Consider the following 20568-nt stretch of genomic DNA (forward strand, 5'->3'; position numbering starts at 1 on the left):
AATGTGCTTAGATTTATATAAGTAAATGTTAGCCATTAAAAACATTCAGAATGGAAAAACATCCCGGGGCTAGGCAAGTACTGCACTGTCTTTCCTTCTTTCTCCTCCCTTCCACCTGTTCCCTTAAAACTACTTGCTGAAAATCTGTTGACTGATGGATGGATCTTAAATAACTTCAAGTTATTCAACTTAAACAGTTTGTCAGGTTCACTTTCATCTTTCAAATTATCAGCTGAGTCACAGAAAGCATAAGCAGTTTCTCCCTGTAGCCAAAAACTTTTCTCTCTCCTATTAGTATTCAGCAGATAGTATTCAGCTTGAAAGTTTCCCCCTTTTAAGTTTTAAAAAGCATGCATTTAATGACCTTGTTCTAATCTTCAATGAACCAGACTACTAAAGGCATAGAGAAGTTGAACTAGTTTCCTCCCTGCTAGTAACAGATGACCCTAACTGACACCCAGAAAGTAACTGATTACACTAATCCAGCTGGAGACTCCAGGCACTTATGCAATGTTGAATTAATCCACACCAAGTACCCCAGGGAATGGAATTCAAGCTCTGCAATTGTACACAGGGGAGAGGGAATGTCCTCTTTTTGCCACTAAACTGCAATATCCATGCCACATCCCAGGGATGTAACCTCTTGACCTTGCTCATCCACACCCATAGTAGTCTTCATCCTCCCCAATGCCCCCTCATTGCCCACCCCATCAGCTGTCTATGCTGTGGTGTGCTGTTTTGTGTTATGACTGTTTTTCAGCAATTCACAATATCCAGGACTCTAGCAGAGGGACTCATTCAGACATACTGCACTCTGCCAAGAAGACTCCACCTGAAAAGACAAGGATTTGCCGCCATCATATTTAAATTCCAAAAGCTATTCTGGCACTCCCTTCTTGGAATAGTTCACCTGAAATTCTTTCCAAAGGAGGAATGTGGAATAGCTGGGCACAGTGGCACAAGCCTATGATGCTAGCCACTCAAGAGGCAGAAGAAAAAGGATCACAAGTTCAAGACTAGCTTGGGCAACTTGAGGAGACCCTGTCTCAAAAGAGAAAATAAGCAAGACTTAAGTGTAGCTCAGTGGTAGAGCCCCCATCTCAGTATTGCACCAAAAAAAAAAGCAGATGCATTTCATGTTTGTCACTGGTAATACTTGATCATTTCACTCAGAAATTTTGGATTTGGCATTTATGCAAATCCTTCCTAGGTGTAGAAAATATAGATACTAGTGACTCTGAATGCCCTTTGGTCATGCCACTTTTTTTAGAGTTTGCTAAGTGTCCTCGGAGCATTCCTTTTCAAAGCTTCCCTCAGTTGTCCGGGATAACAAATGGCTGGGGCCTCTTGCCAGCTTGTACAGAGAGAAGGCAGAGAGAAGGCAAGCCAGACAATTTAGCCTTTGAATGTGCCTCCCCACAATTTAGCCATAATTGATCCACCCTCCACTGATTCTCACTGGTACATTACTGCTGTTTGCTTTGGCTATACAGTTTGAAAATTGAGATTCCGCTTCCTGGAGGCCCTCCTCCAAGGTCATAGCACAAGACCTAGATGCCAGTATCTAGGCATCTGGGTAACCGTACTCCCCACACCCGCGCATCACGGGATCTCACGTCTTCAGAGACATTCACTCACTGACCACCTGTTCATTTCAATTAGCAGGCAAAGTCAGTTGACAACTTAAGTTTAAATGGCACAAGCATGCCTGCATACACGTGTGCACACACAGAGACAAACACACCCGTGCTCTCCGGTTTTGCTGATTGAAGGGTTTAAAAACAGAAGATTGAGGTCATGCAAATTGCATATGAATATTGTTTACTTCCCCAGAATAGCCTGACCTTTACTATATTTTGCAACTTTTTTCATTTACACTTAAAAGCTCTTCTGTTATACAGCTACTAGGAAAAAAATAGTTTCTCCTTTCTCTCATTTTATGGAAAATTTGCACTATTGGGACTCTGGGACTTCGTTGATTGAAAAGGCAGCAGCAATAATCTCTTACCTTCTGCACTTTTACTGGGGATGGTAAAAACAGCAAAAGCCAGATGTTAAGCTGTGACATATATTTGTCTACAATTTCAAGTTTTATTTTAGAATGGAATGAGACCAAAAAACCCCTAAAGTCACCATTTTTAAATATTTCAAAAATACTTCCTTTAAAAACACACAAATGCAACATTAATGAAAATGAGAGTTAAAGAGAACATACTCTATCACTTAGCTAAGTGTTTAAAAACATGGTTTCTATCCTTCAATGGTTACTTAATTAAAAATCAGGGCCCAAGTCAAGGTTTAATCAAAATTCTACCTAGGACCCAATTTACATACAGTCTTCATGGAGTTACAAGTTCATTGCTAACAACCTAGAACAAAGCTTTGAACAAAAGCCAACAGATAAATGTATTTAGCCTGAGTTGCTTCCTAGAAGCAAGTGTCTCTGCTTCAAAAAAAGTAGGAGAACGGGAAAAGGGCGAGAAGAAAATGTCCTATTTCCTGGATTTAAGGCTAGCTATGGAAAACTGAAAACTTTTTAATCAACGGAGGCATGTGCACATTCCTGGAGATTCCAGACACTTACGCAATGTTGAATTAATCCACACCAAGCATCACCAGAGGCCCTGGGAATACTGAATGGTTACTGATGATGCTGGCCTACATCCAATTCTACCTCTAACACCCGCTCTTTAGATGCTGTCACAATATTTTCATGCAAAATCTGATTCCAAGTCTGCATTTACTTCTACCTATTTCTTTATTTCTACAATGAAATAATCCTAGTTAAATACAGAAGGAAGGAAAACAGTGAATTTGAAATAGTGTACACGAAAATGTGAATGTTTGATAAACTTTGAAACTTTCCTAAAACATTTCTGTCTCTAAAAAGAATACTTGCCAAGAAAATGAATTTAGTTAGTAATCAAATTTGGCCAGTAAATCAAAGTAAAGTGATAAAAAAGCAAAGATGGAAGGTGCCTAACATTTTCACATGAGATATGTTGTTTAATCACCAGAAATTCCCTATTATCAGTATTCTGCTGGTGAGGAAATTGAGGCACAGAAGGGTTAAGTAACTTTCTCCAAGGTCACATGGCTGGTTAGTTTCAAAGCTAGGATTGAGACAAAAGTCTGTCTCCGAAGCTCACTTTATTAAGCTAGCCCAGTGTCTTCTTATTGTGGAATTCAAACATAGATCCACACTACCAGAGTATGTCCAAATGTTAGTTTTCCTATAACTGGCTCTATTTGTCATAGCTTCTTTACTTTATCATCTTCTAAATTTAAAAAAAACTCACTATCAATTCCCTATTCTTTCACAAGGCAAGCTTAAAGAAATTCCTGGGACAGTCATTTCAATGTCCTTTATTATTAATATTTGTGCAGCTCTATACAAACACCAACACTTCCTCATATATCATTTCATTTGATTTTCTCAGTATTCATAATAATAATAAAAAAAAAGCTCAGAAGGGTTAGCATCAGGTCCAAGGTCACATAGCAACTGCCTGTTTCTTCCAGACACTCAAACACCCTTACATTTCATCTCAAAAGTCTCCCAGTAAATGCCTACAGGACTCAAGACAAGTAGCTCAGTTCCCTAAGGCTCATATTCTGGGTTCCCCCAAAAGCTAAGCAAATCAGTATACAGGTTGAATATCCTTCATCTGAAGTGCTTAGGACAAAAAAGTGTTTTGGGGTTATGGATTTTTATTTTTAAACATTTACATACATATAATGAGTATCTTGGAATGAGACCCAAGACTAAAAACAAAACGTGTTTGTTTGACATACACCTTATACACATGGCCTGAAGGTAAGCATCTGCAATAGTTTTAGTGCACATGCTTGGACTAAGTGAGACACATCATATGAGGTCAGGTATGGAATTTTCCACTGGGTGGAATTTTTATCATGTCAGAGCTCCATGAGTTTGTCTTTTGAGAACATTTTAGATTTTGGACTAGGGATGCTCAACCTGTGTTTCTATAGGACATAATAACCCAGGAGTGACTAGGCCACTGGAGATAATCGGAAATCATTATATTTTAAAAGCAACGGGCTTCACAGAATGCCAGTGGCTGTGGTGGGTTCTATGATTGAAAGATCAATGAGCAATAAAAGTGCATATCCTCACTTCAGGAGTTCATGGACAAGCGAGCATAGAAGATAAGCAAATGGATAATAAGAGAAGACTTAGATGTTATGACAGGTGTGAGCAGAGTCATACTGGGGTGCACACGAAATGCCTCCTGCCTGGCACTGGCTCCTTAGTGATAGGCCCAAAACTTGGTTGACTTCTCACCCACATGTTTTCTCCCATTTATCTTTTCTATTCTGGTGCCCTGTCTCCCCACAATTCACCCTGCTCCCTCCACCCCATTCTTCATGAATTTTAAAGGAACTGATGATACAATTTTGGCAGCATAATGTTTTTTATCAATATAACATCATCTCCAGAAGGGCAGAACTTTTTGTGTTCTTATATCTCTATCTTCCAATGGCTAGTTGAAACAGAGGTAGGTGCTCAACAAATGTATGTTGAAAGAAAAATCTGAGAGTTATTGAAGAATTATTAGATTTTTTTAAAGAACAATCAGCTTAATAAATTAAAAACAAACAACCACAACAAGAAGACCTCTCCCAATTCTGTCCCTAATAGCACAGATCCCTCCCATTCTGTCTACACCCTCACTCTTCCATTGTTTCGTTTTCCCACCTTTAGTAGCTTCCACTGTGATGCCTGGTGTCCCCGACTGTAAGCTTTTGTGCCCATTCCTGGTATAGAAGGGGCCTCCCGGTGTAAATGCTGACTTGGAGAGCCGGCAGCCTCTGATGTGCTGTGTCTTGTGTAGATTGGGATTTGGAACTCCAACAGTGGGCTCAACATGACAGATGGCAACAAAGACAGGTCCAACAATATCACGGATTCACTGGCCAACCGAACCCTCATTGTCACCACCATTCTGGTAAGTGGTCTCTGAAATTTGGGACATCTAATCTCAACTCCTACCCTAGACCTTGATAGAGTTTTCAGCTATCATTTTTTATTTATTTGTTTGTTTGTTTATTGGTTTGTTTGTAGTAGTAGTAGTAGCAGATGGACAGAATGTCTTTGTTTTATTTGTTTCATTTTTATGTGGTGCTAAGGATCAAACCCAGTGTACCTCACACATGCGAGGCAAGTGCTCTGCCACTGAACTACTGCCCCAGCCCTCAGCTATCATTTTCATGCCAGCAATTCTGTGTGCACCTGTCTGTTTTCCATCTGGGGCACGTAGTTATACTGGGACTGAACTAGAAGCTCCAACATCTATCCGAAGAGCCCTCACCTCAATTTTTTCTGAGCCCTGCTCTGACTCCCTGTCAATGCCACCTAACTGGTCCTTTTTTGCTCTCTGGCTGCTGATTGGTTCACTGGTTTCAAACAAGAGGAGACTCTACTAAGAGACCGGGGAAGTGGGAGGAGAAAGGTGGAGGAATTTCCTCCCCTGATCCCTTCCTATAGTCAACCAGTGGTTTTGTCAAAAAGTCCTTCCATAGCCATAGCTCCTGTACTGTCTGTCAATGACCCTGCATCCGGACTCCAGCTCTCCTGGCTGTAGGCTCCAGGAGCACGCTTCCCCTTTTCCTTGTCTCAGCTCTGTCCCTTACTAGCTTCCTGGTAGAGTGGAGAACGCCCCCAGTCTTACTCCTACCTCCCTTGGCTCCCGTTCTCTGTTAACACCTCTGTAAACAGCCCCTTCATCAGTGTTCTTCGCATGTCCTGCAGTCTGTTGGAACACGGCCAGTGCCCTCATTCAGTCCACCATGACCCTGCTGGTTATTTCTTCACCTCCTTTTCCTTTTCAAGAGGTTGGGCATGAGTAGCCCTCTCTGAACTTATCACATACTGGTATACCAGCCTTATTTCATTCAGCCCATGAGATTGGAGCTATTTATTTTTGAAATAGTTAACTTGTGAGAAATGGTCATCCTAAGTTCATCCAAGGTTTTACTCTTCTGATCACTAATTTCCTCGCAATGGGCCTGTAGAAACATAAGGCTTTCTGTTATATTTGCATGACCTACAGGTTTATTGATGGTATAATTTTTAGAACAAAATGAACTGTCTTTTAGTCAAAGAAGAATGAATAAGTTTGTAGATGCATAGTAGGAAGGAAATGACCATTATTCATAAGACAGGGGAGTTCCAAGTAAGCATATGAGGAAAGAATTACCAAATCTGAGATCTGAGTTGCTTTCAAACAAGACTATGGAACTGATGATAAAAGAAGACATGGAAATAGCCAACCAAAATATGTAAAAAATAAGTAATAGTGAAGTTGAGATGATATGTAGAAGAGAAAACAAGAATATTTAACAGACAAGAAATTTGAAAAATGAGAGGATGCATTTGGTGATTTTGATTTCTTAATTATAAGTAGATGAGCCTCTTGGGTCAAAGTCAAGGGGAGGAGGTCATGCCAAAGAAGCCTGGATGTGACACATCAGAGGCGTCTGGGCTCTCCATCCCCTCTGAGCTTTTCCATTTTCCCAGAACCCAAATTTAAGTACAACTGTGTCTCTGTCACACCAACTCACAATAACTGCCTCACCACTGGAAGAAAAAGTTCCTATCCAAAGAGGCAGGAGGAAAAGAAAATTCCGAAGTGTTCTATATTTATAGAGGGTGTAGGGAGGACAAATTTAGCAACTACAGGAAAGTAAGTGACTGATGTCAGTGCGATTAACTCTTAAAAATCATCTTCATAGTGGTCTCCAGGGACTGCGGAGAGGAAGGAATGAGAATGGTGGCAATTGTTAATGGATCTGGATTTGTCGGGGTGCTAGTGAAATGTTCTGAAATTAGATAATGATGATATTTGTATGACTATACAAATGTACCAAAACCTGCCGATCTCTATACTTCAAAGGGATATATTTTATGGTATATCTTATATCTCAATAAAGCTTTTCTAAAACAAGGGGAAAAAAATCATCTTCAAACATTGCATATCTTCTGAAGCAATTCTTCCTTTTGTGATAATGGAGTTTTTTATTTGGTTTGTTTCCTTTAGGAAGAGCCCTACGTGATGTACAGGAAATCTGACAAACCCCTGTATGGAAATGACAGATTTGAAGGATATTGCCTGGATCTGTTGAAAGAATTGTCAAACATCCTGGGTTTCCTTTACGATGTTAAACTAGTTGCCGATGGCAAATACGGAGCCCAGAATGACAAAGGAGAGTGGAATGGGATGGTTAAAGAACTCATAGATCACGTAAGCAAAAGTATATCTCACATGTCTCAAAAAACACACTTTAGGAGAAAGTACAAGGAAAAAATGGCTGAGTCAGAAGAAATGTTTTCTTTGTTTAAATTATGAAAATGATTTTTAAAAAAGGTAGGAGAAACAATCTCGATAGCAAGCCTTGCTTACTTGGAAGGGCAAGTAAGGATAAAAATTGAAGATCAAAACTTATGAGTCTATCCTTCATACCAAATAAGCTTGAGTGATTCTTAAGCTAGATAAAGAATTCTAAGATTTAGGCTCAGAGCAAAATTTCATCTTGTCAACTAATATTATGAGCAAGCTGCCCATTCCTTCCTGTTCTCACGTGACCTTTTAAAAGATATCCTTCTACATTGTTTTCCTCCATTTATTTCAAGCACGATGTCTATTTGTTTGTGTGGGTGCTTCATTCCTTCTTGTTTCTCTTTGCTCATAAATCCTATTTCATAAATATAACTGTATAAATTGTCTGCTTTTATATTGAAGCCAGTTGTCCCATCACAGAAATTTCTTGCATGAGAAGCATTTGGAATTGAGAGTAGGGATCAGGAATACCCAAAAAAGAGTAGACATTTGCAGAGAAGTGAGACAACTAAGCTGACAAGTTTTGCACTTGCTTTTTGCAGAAGGCTGACCTGGCAGTGGCTCCTCTAACCATCACTTATGTGCGAGAGAAAGTCATTGACTTCTCTAAGCCTTTCATGACCCTGGGCATCAGCATTCTCTACCGGAAGCCCAATGGGACCAACCCGGGCGTCTTCTCCTTTCTCAATCCTCTGTCTCCAGATATTTGGATGTATGTGCTCTTAGCCTGCTTGGGAGTCAGTTGTGTACTCTTTGTAATTGCAAGGTAGGTTTGAGAAGACTGAATTCACAATAACAGGATTAGGTCAGTCTCAGATTTACCTGTATGCTTTAGAGGTAGACAAAAATTTTAAATTCTTTATGTATACTTTTAGTTTTGCTTAGTGTTCTATTCGCTGAAGGTCTCTAGATAAAAGCCATGCTTAAATGAATATTGTATAATTATTTATAAAGATATTTTTTAAAGAGAGTAAAAAGACATTTCATATACTTGATATTTTTTGGTATTTGAAGCCATACAAAATGATTATTTATCCATTTTCCCTGAGCTTTAGTGTAATAAAAGCAAAATCTCAACTAAAATATCTAAAACGTTTCAATAAGAATAATAAAAAGTAATATAAAGACGTTTAGAATACATAAATAAGGAAAACAGAGAAAAAGCTAGAATTATAGAAACTAAGAAGCTCTAGAATGAAAGATTGCAAAATCCTTAGGAATAAAGAAAAAAATGTTTTGAACATTCTGTGGAATTTAATTTCTAAAACATTCAAGAGAGAAGAAGAGAATTCTAGAAATTACACCACAAGAAATATCACTTCCAGGTAAGGTGAGGAGGCATGGAATTTTTGCTACCCTAGGATGCTTTGGTTGGGTTTCATTTTTGAGATTTAACTCTATCTTTAACCATTCTGCTCTACACAATTCTTCAAAGGACTTTTTACCTCTCAGTAGATCACATATTTTATACATACCTTTGATGTTCAATTTGAAACATCTATTTTATCTTTCGGTTGGCTTAAATATTGGATATTCCTGGATAAGTCAAGTTTAAAAAAAATAGTTGCTCTTGTGTATCATCTGCTTGTTTTCAATCTCCTTCACCTTTCAACAAAATGCAGTGAACTTTGTCCCTAATCAATTTTTGTTTTCCCTCCAGGAATTTCTAAGAGAAATATTTCTTCATACTAGCCCTTTGTCATTGTCCACTGTCTGGTTTTGATTAATGCCAGGTAATTCTTTTCCTGGTGCAATTATAGAGAAAGCTTGGAAAAATAACCCAGTCTGGAAAAGTCTGAAAGATCTACAAGGCCGACATAGTGACACTGAATAAATGTGTGTTTCACATAGACATTTATGCATTCGACATAAAATGAAAAGATTTGAAGCTTTCTATACCTTAAAATGTGTGTACCATTAGCAAATCTCAGATGTTGTACTTTAAAAAGAATCAAAGCTCTTTTACCATATACCTTGCCTCAGATAATATAGTAAACACTATTTATAGGGATAATATCCTTTGATACTTTAGTACTCTACATCTGGGGTTCTCAACTGGGAAAGATTTTATAGTTGTCAATGGATCTTTTATTTTATTTATTTATCTAGGGTTCTGAGAATTGGACCCAGTGCCTCACACATGCTAGGCAAGCACTCTACCACTGAGCCACAAGCCCAGCCCCCAAACATCCTATTTCTATTATGATAGCAGCCTCCAGATCCTATCAGTGCCATCCACTTAATATTCCTACTTGTTGACAGTACCATTTATACACCAGCCCTTTCTCTTCTCGCTTATTCTCGTGGTCTCCCTTTTCTCTTGCTCTGGTTCTTGAAGAAGTGAAGGTCTTATGTATCACATGCAAACTTCAAATGGAACAGTGGTGAAATATAAAAATAAAAAAAATAATTCCCTGCTGTGCACAAGTAAATTGTCATGGAAACTATCCTTTCAACTCCATCTGCCCTATACTTTTAAGTCTATCCCTGCTCCTACTTTATACAACCACTAAATACATTTCACAGGAGATTCTCCAAGCAGAATCCAGTTGAATAGGAGGTGTGCCAATTTACCATTACCTGCCAGCCTTATAGTACAAGACCATGAACTCAGTCACTCTGCTCTGAAAAGCTAAGAAGTAAAATGATTTTGGTCACCATCTTAATGGTTTGCATTCAGTGTCAGTGAAGTGGAAATGAAAAGGAGTGCATCTCATAATCATCTTCAGCCCTTGAGAGCTTTTTGAATTTATGTTGTGAAGTATATCCTTTTATATTCTTTTAAAGGGGACACAGAAAGCCCATCACTGCATTTAAACCAATCCTTCATTGGATAGATGCTTAAAATTCATTTGCTGAACTGAGTTAATATAATTGCAGACATCAATGGAAAAAAACTAAGGGTGTAAATGTAACAATTTCAATTACTATCATTTATAACAAAAGCAAATCTCATGTTTTTGTTTTGTGGTTGACATTTTTTTCTTTTTACTTTTCAAAAAATATTTAACCCCAAGCAATTAAGCCTCTAGTGAAAACACAATTTAAATAGACCCAAGTCCAGATAAAATGTCTCCTTTTATTTTATAATTTATGATTGCCTTCATAAAAATTAACCTCTTGAAAGTTTACATTTGGTAAAAAATTAAAAATAATTGAAGAAAGAGAAACTCTTGAAAGTAAATTCTAAAGTTACATTATATTCCTAACATTTATGTTATATCTTCAAATAGAGCTTTCTTCTTGAAATGATGAATGGATCTCCCTCTCTTCAATGCAGCCTAATGTCCATTCTCAGCCATAAAGAGATAGTCCTTTAATCAGAAAACTTCATGATGAGGGTTATTTTATGTCTTCCATTCAAATATAAACTTTACATATATAAACATAAACCTGAAGTGTACTTTCACACTTCAACATCAGACTTCTTTTCTACATGCCAGTTTTCACACTGATTCTAAACATATTTGTCCCTTTCTCTGTCCTTTAGAGAACATCATTGCTGATTTTTTGAAAGTCATTTGGGAATAGCAGTTTCAGATTATCATTGGTGCACGTCATATACCAGTTCTTACCCCAGAGCTTCTGCCATGTTGTCACACTAGCTATAGTTAAGCAGGCATTAGGAATTCCAAACTGAGATATCTACATCCAGACATAGGTAGATCTACTGCATTATTAAAAAAAAAAAAAAAAAAAAAAAAAAAAAAAAAAAAAAAAAAAAAAACAATGTTGTCTTACAGCAGAGCTTCATGTTATCATTTAACAATCCTCAGTCCACATACTCCCTAAGTCACTCAGAATCCCAGAAAGAACCTACAATATCTCTGCAGTGCAGGTAGAATCACATTGCTATTTAGATGGTTTCTCCTTTTGGCCAAAGAAAACTTAATTAGTTCCTCACTTATAAGTGCAAAGTATGAAATACTGAAATAAGAGCAAATTCAGGGCAGCATTCCAAGAGATAAGCTCATGGATCATAGCAGTTCTGGGAGGAAAAATGCTAGAATATCAGGGGGCTGGCAGTTGCCACATTCTATGGTCAATTTGAAAAACCCCTTCTCTTGAAAGTATAAGCCTCCTAATTCATTGCAATTAATATTTTTAAATTATTGTACAAGTGACAATGATATTGTTTAAGTAACAGCATCTTTATTCTGCATGCTGTTTCAATTAGGAGGTTCATTAATATTGGTATTCATTCCTTCAGCTCAGCAAACTACTATGGTTATAAGAGTGTATAAATTCGAAACTTAATTATATTGTTGAAACAGTAATTAAAATGTATTGGCATGGCATTGTCAATTACAGCAATATTCATAAGCTTCATGGGAATCTGCACGGTGCACCCTGCAGCTGTGGAAAAGCTGCAGGATGAGTTGGATACCATTATGGTGGGATAAACTACCAGGCTGCTATCCCCGTCCCCCAAGACTTGATGAAGAGACACTGTACACCTTCTAGAAGGTGTCCAGGGGGTTAGAGAATGGTTTTTCATTAAGAGAAACTATCCACCCAGTTCCTTGTGCATGATTCACAGTGTGCTCTGCTTTGCACTGTAGATTATATATTCACCTTACGCCCTGTTCTCCCCAATGTGTCAGCAGCCTGATACTGTTTACTGCTGAAACCTTATGGCTGGAGAGCATTCCGTATGTTCTCATCGGCTTTATGGTGCTTTAACATTACTCTGATACTCTTGCTTGCATTAAAAAAAACCCAATGGCAAATGGCAAATGGCAAAGCTTCCAGTGTGAAGAATTATTGCATTTTTAAATCATTCCCAGATCACTTTGCTGAGCATCTGGTGATATCTCTTTGGAAAAATAAGCACCTTTTAGCAAAGTAGTCCTGAAAAATAACCACAGAGGGAACACCTCTTCTGAGTTATAGAGGTCAGATAGACATATAGAAAAAGAAACAAATGGATGCAATTCCCCAGATTTTTCCCACATTTTTTAATCAGTGCATTATAATTGCACATAGTGGTGAGATTTGTCATTACATGTTCATACATGCACACAATATACCAATATATGTAATTTGGCCAATATCATTCCCAGGTTTCTCCCTTTTCTTCCACTCCACCCTCCCCCAAATCCCTTTCCTCTATTCTACAGACTTCCCTTCAATTTGCATGAGATCCCTCCAACACTTACATACTTTTCCTTTGTCCTCTCTAGTTTCCCATGAGAGAAAATACAATCCTTGACCTCCTGAATTTGGCCAATTGTGCTTAACATAATGGTTTCAAATTCAATCCATTTTCCTGCAAGTGACATATCTCCATATTTTTACTTTAAATACATCCTCAGAGATATCTGGATTCCCTCCTCTTTACTAATAAAGAGACTGAAGTCAAACTGCTCGAGTTAATTTGTTCGGGTTGACTCCCTACACTATAGTTGTTTTTCCAGAAACCTGTGTTGCTTGTGGTTCTGCAGGCAGAGCTATGACTATGCTATAGAAACTTCTTACCTAACTAGGATTGGTGATTAACTGATGGTAGGACATAGTTTTAAAAACAATCAAATTAAAAATGAACCAAGAGGAAATTATGAACTTAAAATTCTCCAACAACCCACACTATGGAGTTAATACTAATGTAACTCTATGCCTGGACTTTGATAACTTTCAAAGTTAACCTTGTCTATTCATTGAAGGATCCTACTGTTTTCCATATATTATACTAAAAATATCTAATAGGTCTCAAATCCAATCCCCCATTTTTATTCAGGAATTTTTTTTTCAGACATGTTACCTCTTTGATGCTTTGCAAAATCACTAGACAACTCAGACTCCTTCTAAGCACCTGTCCATAGAAGTCCCTCAAAGGCATGTCACCCTTCTTCTTTGTCTCCCACAGGACCTAGCAACACAGGATCTTGACAATGTAGTTGCTATGCCACAAGTGTGTGTCACAGTCATCACTCCTTGGTGGGGTAAATACTTGGGATGAGGGAAGTTTTCTTTACAGTTGACCTAGTCTTTCAGTAAAATGGAAATTTAATGAAAACTCAGAAGAATTCAGTAGACCTAGATCTGAAGAGTGTGATTCCCGCTGAACGGTAGGATTTACTTAGGAATAAGAAGGCTGGTAAACACTAACCCAGGCTCTCGCACTTTGCTCATCAAAGCAGTAAGTTTTTGAACGTGGCCTTTGGTCTTCTGGTTTGTGCTTTTATCATTAACTGTTGGGTTTTCTGCATTGCTCAGCAGGTTGTGCGGGTACCCCGTGTATCTATCTGATATTGACAGACTGTTTCTGTTGACACCACAGGTTTACACCCTACGAGTGGTACAACCCCCACCCCTGCAACCCCGACTCAGACGTGGTGGAAAACAATTTTACTTTACTAAATAGTTTCTGGTTTGGAGTTGGAGCTCTCATGCAGCAAGGTACACCGGTTGCCCTTCTCTGTCACTCGCATCCCACAGTCTGCTGACAGGCTTTCGTGCTGGTAAACTCCACCATGAAGCTAGAGGGTAGGCTGAAGCGTCATCTCAGGAATTTCAAATAATAGCCACTGACATTCTAACTAGTTCTGAAGGCAAAGGAAACAGCAAAAATATGACCTTAATGGAACTCCTTTGCTATATATCTAAAATAAGACTTCTATCAGGCAATGAATACTCATTTTCCTGTGGGTAGCAAAGGATAAAGTACCTTAGAAATTGTATACAAATTTGTATAGATGGAGGTGTCACTCTTTTCAGCCATAACTCCACAAGTCAGAGGCTTGAAAGGAGTGAAATTTAAATGGTTTGAAGATTAAGTTCACTTAGATTCCTCCAATTGCTCACCATACCTAGAACTTTCACCTAATTACCACTCTGACAAACCCTACTGAGATTCATCTTAGCCTCCCAGGAACTTGTCACAATCTCCCTCACTGGTAACCTTAGCAACAGTAAACTGTAGGGGTTGAAGAAATAAAAATCAAACTGGAGAAATGTAGTGCATTTTATCCATTTTCTATGATTTAGGATATTTTGGCTTTGTTGCAGGGGGAGGGGTGAGTTGTATTAACCTTTGGAAGAAATCCATCTCTTGTGGGTTTTCTTCAACTTTAATTCCATGCTTAGGGTCTAGAAAATACTTCAAAGATTAAATACATCAATTTAAGAAAATCATAAGTCACAGATATTATTGTGTTTGGAATATCTGTTCATTTGACAATAAACTACAAAATAAATTGGCAAAGGAAAATCCAACTGGGATATACCATTAAATTGTGTTTGTTATTTGAGAGTGAACCTAAGGTTTCTCATTAGGGAGTTGTTATCTTACCACCTGAAATGCTTATATTCTGTATCTCCAAATGAGACAGAAACAGAGCTTAAGAGCCGATGGTAATTATTCAGAAATACAAAATAACTGAAAAAAACAGGTAGATCCTCTCTTTATGCAATTATGCATAGTTTATGTAGGCACTGCTAAATAGGTACCGACACTACCTGATTTACTAGAAACCACTGGCATGAATTTAGAGCACAGCACAGAGCTATAAATCCTGCAACAAACCCCATTAGAAGCTATATCTTGCTTTACCAGTGCATTTAATTTTTTAGGGTATTTATCTTGTAAGCAATTACTTTCAAAGTGAAGGAGACCTCCTTTCCTCCCCTAAAGTTCACCTTCTTCAGCCATTAGAATAGAAAAAAAAAATGCACTTAGGTTTCACAGAGCATGCAGCAGGCTGTGCAGACAGATGGCAGTGACCGCGTTCTGTCCTGTGAGAATGCCCACCCCCAGAACTTCTCTTTCACATTCTACCTGTTTGGAGTTTACCATCATCCACAGCAAACTGTGGGATGCAGTGTCTGCTAGTTACCACTACCTTGGGTACATGACAGTCAGCCCCAACCAGACTCTGCTTGTCTTTCAGAAGTTTACCAACCTTTCTCAGGTGCAGCAAACTGTTTCCATGCTCAAACTCGGGGTACTCGTGACTGTTAGTGTATCTGTCCTTGGCATGTGGCGTTGGACCAGGTAGCTCTGCTCTGTGGTGCTCTCTCTTGTTCGCAGAAGCTTTGTCACTGTACTCGATTGGAAACCATTTTGTTTTAATTTCTTTCTGAATGTGATGATCAGACTTTCTCTTTTCTACAGAGCGTGAGCAAAGTCTGGATCAGGATTGGCTGTCATGTCTGCCGTAAATGGCACTAAAGAGACCTCAGCAAGTATTGTCTCTCATCCCGAATGTTTGCCAATGGTGTTTTGCTCTACTTTTATTGTTTTCATAACTTCATCCTGTAGAGTTCTGAATTCACATAAATCATCTCTTCTTCAGGGAAGCCATTTCTAAATATGCCAGTTAACACTGAGAGTCACAAAATTCACAAAACATGTGAAATTTTTTTAAAACACAAAAAATATAGAGGAATTGAGGTGATAACATCTACAGATAGTTTAAAATGTAATTTCAGTAGGATTCTATAATATGTATTTTTTTTAATTTTTAAGAGAATTTCATCCAAAAGCACATATTTATTTTAAAGTGTACAATATGAATATATATTTTACATGTCAACAGTTGGTTAATAATCTGCCCAGATTTACTATCATACAATATACAAATGTGCAAATGTGTTAAAAGCTAATCTTTTCATGAATGTAACCAAATAACATACAGATAAATTAACAGCAGAAAATCTGCACCTATAAACTAAGAAAAATACATATATTAGCTGTGTTATTTATTTCCTGTGGCTATTTTATGAAGTAAATGGTACTTTAATGATAACCAACTAAAGATCTAAAATAATATCACATTGCTACAAGGCTACCAGATCAATTAAGTACAAAGATATGAAATAACCTTGGGCTTTAAACACATACACCCATAGGCATATAAATCCCATTTAACCACAAGATTAAAACAACAACAACAAATTATTCCACTAAATCCTTGGAGGCAATTTAATGGAAACTATTATAAATTTTTGTAATATTATGCACCCAAATTTAAACAAACAAAAGAAGGAAATGCAAACTGCAGTTGAACCACTTTTCTCATTAAGAGGGAGTAAAGCACAAAGATCCCTAATAGCATTAGGAGAATAGATCTGTTTATTCAAAGCCCAGAATCTCTGCCAACCTTCATCTGCTTATCGCCAGCCTTGAGCTGGCTTTGACTTCGTGAGCAACGTGTGTGTCTGTTTAAAGATTAAACCTGAGCATAAAATCATTTATTTGTAGATTGGGAGACTCCAATTTCCCCTTCTATCTTAAACCATTATTAACAACAAAATTTCAAGACACCAAATCGGTATAGATAGAGAAAGGATCCTTTAAACAAGATATTGGACCTACTCTACTTTGTCCTCTGGGATTTTCCACTCAGAGGGTTTTTGACTGGTCTCACAAACTCTCGTGTTCTCAGATTCCCAGAGGAAATGCTAAGTACAGGACCAAGGGTCAATTCCAGGCAAATGGACTAGACAAAATGCATTCATGAGTTAGTACAACTTGAACTCAGATTGTACCTCTGGGCCCTTCTGATTCTGCTGCTGCGTTTGTAGACATCCACAATTCAGTTAGGTCAAAATTGAACCAGACCTTGTCTAAGATGTCTGCCTTTGATGTAAACTTAGCCAATACCCTTTCTTTCAGAAAAGAAAGTTTTCTTGGCAAACATAATAAGTTCTTCTATTCTATCTTTAAAATGTAATCATCTGAGCCAAGCTCTGTGGCACATGTCTGTAATCCCAGCGGCTCTGGAGGCTGAGACTGGAGAATCGCCAGTTCAAACCCAGCCTCAACAATAGCAAGGTGCTAAGCAACTCACCGAGACCCTATTTCTAAATAAAATACAAAATAGGGCTGGGAATGTGGCTCAGTGGTTGAGTGCTCCTGAGTTCAATCCCTGGTACCCCCCCAAAATAAATAATCATCTGAATGATACCCAAAATGTATATTCTTACTAAGAAGGGCCTCTCTCCAGTCGAGAAACAACCAGTTTTTGAAGTATCCTTAAGAAATAGCACTTTTTAAAGGACAGAATTAGATTTTTCAAGGAATATATTCTTTTTTACCAAACATATGACTCTACATTAGAAAAACATAATTGTGACTTTAACAGTAACATAAAACTAGTAAAATAATTCATTCACCACCATGTATGACTGCATCTTAATTCATTTTGTTGAAAAATTTCATTGTAAATGACATGTGATAAATGATATAATATGTTAATTTTTGAAAGTTTTATATTCTTTAACCTTAAATAAACATAAGTTAGCATTTTAATTTTTTATAGTTATAAAAAGTCCTAGAACATTTTAATTCACACTATAGGATGTATTTTAGACAAGAATAAAGGGACAGAAGTCTTAGGATTAATGTTTCAATTTTAAGCAAATAAACTAAATTTTAGACAAGGACCATCTCAGGATTAGAGCCATTCTAATACCATCAGCTGTTGATAAATGATATTTTCAGCAAAAGTGATGACTACTGATTTTTAAAAAGGATCATTTATATTTTGCTCCATTTATTTAAAAAAGCATTTATTTTGTCTACATACATGATAGAGAGTCCTTGACTGGCTTATCACCCTAGAATAGAGTCCAACTGTTAGTCTTCCCTTTTCTTCTCCCTCTATTTAACACTTTTACTCTGATGATAACACCACAGGATCAGAACTGATGCCCAAAGCTCTATCGACCAGAATAGTTGGAGGAATTTGGTGGTTTTTCACCCTAATCATCATTTCATCCTACACTGCCAACCTGGCTGCCTTCTTGACAGTAGAGAGAATGGAATCCCCCATAGATTCAGCAGACGATCTGGCAAAGCAAACCAAGATAGAATATGGGGCGGTCAGAGATGGATCAACAATGACCTTCTTCAAGGTAAGAAGCTGACTGCGTTCTCATCCTGGAGAGAAGGAGGGAAAAATGAGAGTCCATTCAATTCAGAATGGGAAATTTCTTAATAAAATAAAACATACAGTGACACAGCCCCACTACCAGGAGTCCCTGCACCTTCCGCAGTCAGCATAAAGTGATTTCTTTAGTCATCAACGTGGTACTCTCAGATCCACAGATCTGTCTTCAATATCCTTCTGGTCTTCACACTATAGTAAAACAAAAGATGCTTTCTGAATACAATCTAGTCACCTGTTAAATAATCACTCATTTATTGAACCCACAAAAGAAAGACTCCTTAATCTGAAATTCTCAGAACAAGACTCCTTGAATTTTGTTATTTTTGTTCTATACTTAATGAGATAGAAGCAGATGACAAAAATAGGTGTCGATGTTGGCATTTAGTTGGAGAATTTAAAACCATAACAACAACAGCAAAAATGCCATGGGACTGTAGTATAATACTGCATCTATAATACAATGTCCCCAGCCATGCCTGATGTTTTCCAGCAGCCACCAGGTACCAAAGCAGAGTTAAATTAGAGAGGGTTTAGTTTTAAAGTCAAGTGCATTTCCTCGTTCAGGTATTTTAAATTACTTACGCAGAATAACGAAATTGGTTTTTTGCACTTGCTTATGGAATAAGCCTTACTAATTTTATTATCAAATCTCAGATACTATAATTCCCATAGGGAAAATATGAACTTGAATAGATCTGCCAGGTTTATGAAGATCATGAAGTTTAGCCCTTCATTTTATGTGCGAAGAGAACAAGACCTTTGGAACCTCAGTGATCCGCTTACAATCACATACCTGGTTCCTGTCAGAGAAGGGTTTGGGATCTTCTTTTAAGAAACACTGGCAGAGATGGATGTGCTTGTGAGAAAAAGGAAAACAACTATCAGAGCTAAAATAAACTCTTACAAGAGTAATAAATAAGAAGGCAGGTTTGTATTAAGAATAAACTAGCAGGCACAGTGGCACACACCTGTAATCCCAGCAGCTTCGGAGGCTAAGGCAGGAGAATTATGAGTTCAAAGTCAACTTCAGCAAAAGCAAAGTGCTAAGCAACTTAGAGAGACCCTGCCTCTAAATGAAATACAAAATAGGGTTCGGGATGTGGCTCAGTGGCTGAGTGTCCCCGAGTTCAATTCCCGTTGCCAAAAAAAAAAAAAAAAAAAAAAAGAATAAACTATACCTAAGGTTTTATCAAAAAGCAGAGTAATGTAAAAGGTAGGACTATTTTTTATTTTTCCTGTATGTTAAGAAAAATATTTTAAACACTTTTTCATTTTAAAATGATGTCATTGATTTAATAAATGTATAAATCTTGGTGATTGTTTCATCCCTGAACACTAATATCTTAAGGACAAATTATAATACATATATGGCTTTCCAAGCTTCTGAAAGTATTTTCCTAGAATCAATGGCATAAAGAGACCCCAAGCTAGTGATTAATTGTAGGTATTGTCAGAAACTAGGAAAGTCACTTTACAGGTACACAGTACAAATGGATGGTACCAAAGTAGAACATGGTATGTCTGAAAAAAATATCTGAAATGTTTTACCTCCTCCATTAATATCAAAGAGTTTTAAAGTTCCAGGAAATGAGCTACTAACACAGAAGAGATTCTACATCCTTCAATTTGACATTAGGAAGAGGCTGGTCTGCCCTTTGCAAAGCGATAGACCTGACTTTTCCACTGTGCAAAGATCTATGTCTTTATAAAGCATCCTTTACATTCATTTTGATATGTTTTTTTCTCATGTGCTTCTGTGAATGTGCAGGGTGCTGGATCCCATTTTTCCTGACAGGACCCTGGGTTGACATGAAGGTGTGCTTTAATAATGCACTTCTAGAACACAGGCATGTGCTGCTCTCAACTGCTGCTCCCTGTGCTGATCCCTGTTCCTGAAAATGAGGCACAAAGGAAAGTGGTCTCTCAGGGCACCAGGCAAATGATGAGGCAATGAGCACCGTAGGGAGAGAGAAAGTGCTGAAATTGCAAACAGCATCAGTGGAAATAGCTGCAGGCACGGTGTGCTCACCTGAGTCTCACATGCTGTTTCTAAGTGCTTTACATGGGTTTTCTCATTTTATTCCTTTAAAGGCTAACTGAGGTAAGTACTGGTATTTGATAAGGAAGCACAGAGAGACCAAGTAGCTTGCCCCAAAGTTACAAAGTTAGCAATGGAGAAGAGTCAAGGTTCGAACTTTAGAGAGTTCTAGAAAGCTCACTCCTCAGGATAGCGACCTGATCTGCTTTATTTGCTGTTATATCACCAGAGCTTAAAACAGTACCTGGCACATAATATGTATATAAATGCTCGCATA

At 37.8% G+C, this 20568-nt stretch overlaps 1 protein-coding gene across 10 annotated transcripts in view; it reads left to right on the forward strand.

Annotated features, from left to right (window-relative positions):
- The window catches only part of Grik1 (glutamate ionotropic receptor kainate type subunit 1), a 379975-nt gene that overhangs the window by 328400 nt on the left and 31007 nt on the right, over window positions 1-20568 (forward strand). For 9 of the 10 annotated variants that reach the window (XM_076867150.2, XM_076867152.2, XM_076867151.2 and 6 more), the window contains 5 exons: window positions 4857-4970; window positions 7062-7265; window positions 7904-8127; window positions 13642-13760; window positions 18001-18218. In XM_076867150.2, coding sequence (XP_076723265.1) covers window positions 4857-4970; window positions 7062-7265; window positions 7904-8127; window positions 13642-13760; window positions 18001-18218 — 879 coding nt within the window. The remainder of the gene's footprint in view (window positions 1-4856; window positions 4971-7061; window positions 7266-7903; window positions 8128-13641; window positions 13761-18000; window positions 18219-20568) is intronic. The other variant, XM_076867158.2, reaches the window with a different exon arrangement.

Source organism: Callospermophilus lateralis, chromosome 10, assembly GCF_048772815.1.
Source record: "Callospermophilus lateralis isolate mCalLat2 chromosome 10, mCalLat2.hap1, whole genome shotgun sequence".
Lineage (NCBI taxonomy): Eukaryota > Metazoa > Chordata > Mammalia > Rodentia > Sciuridae > Callospermophilus > Callospermophilus lateralis.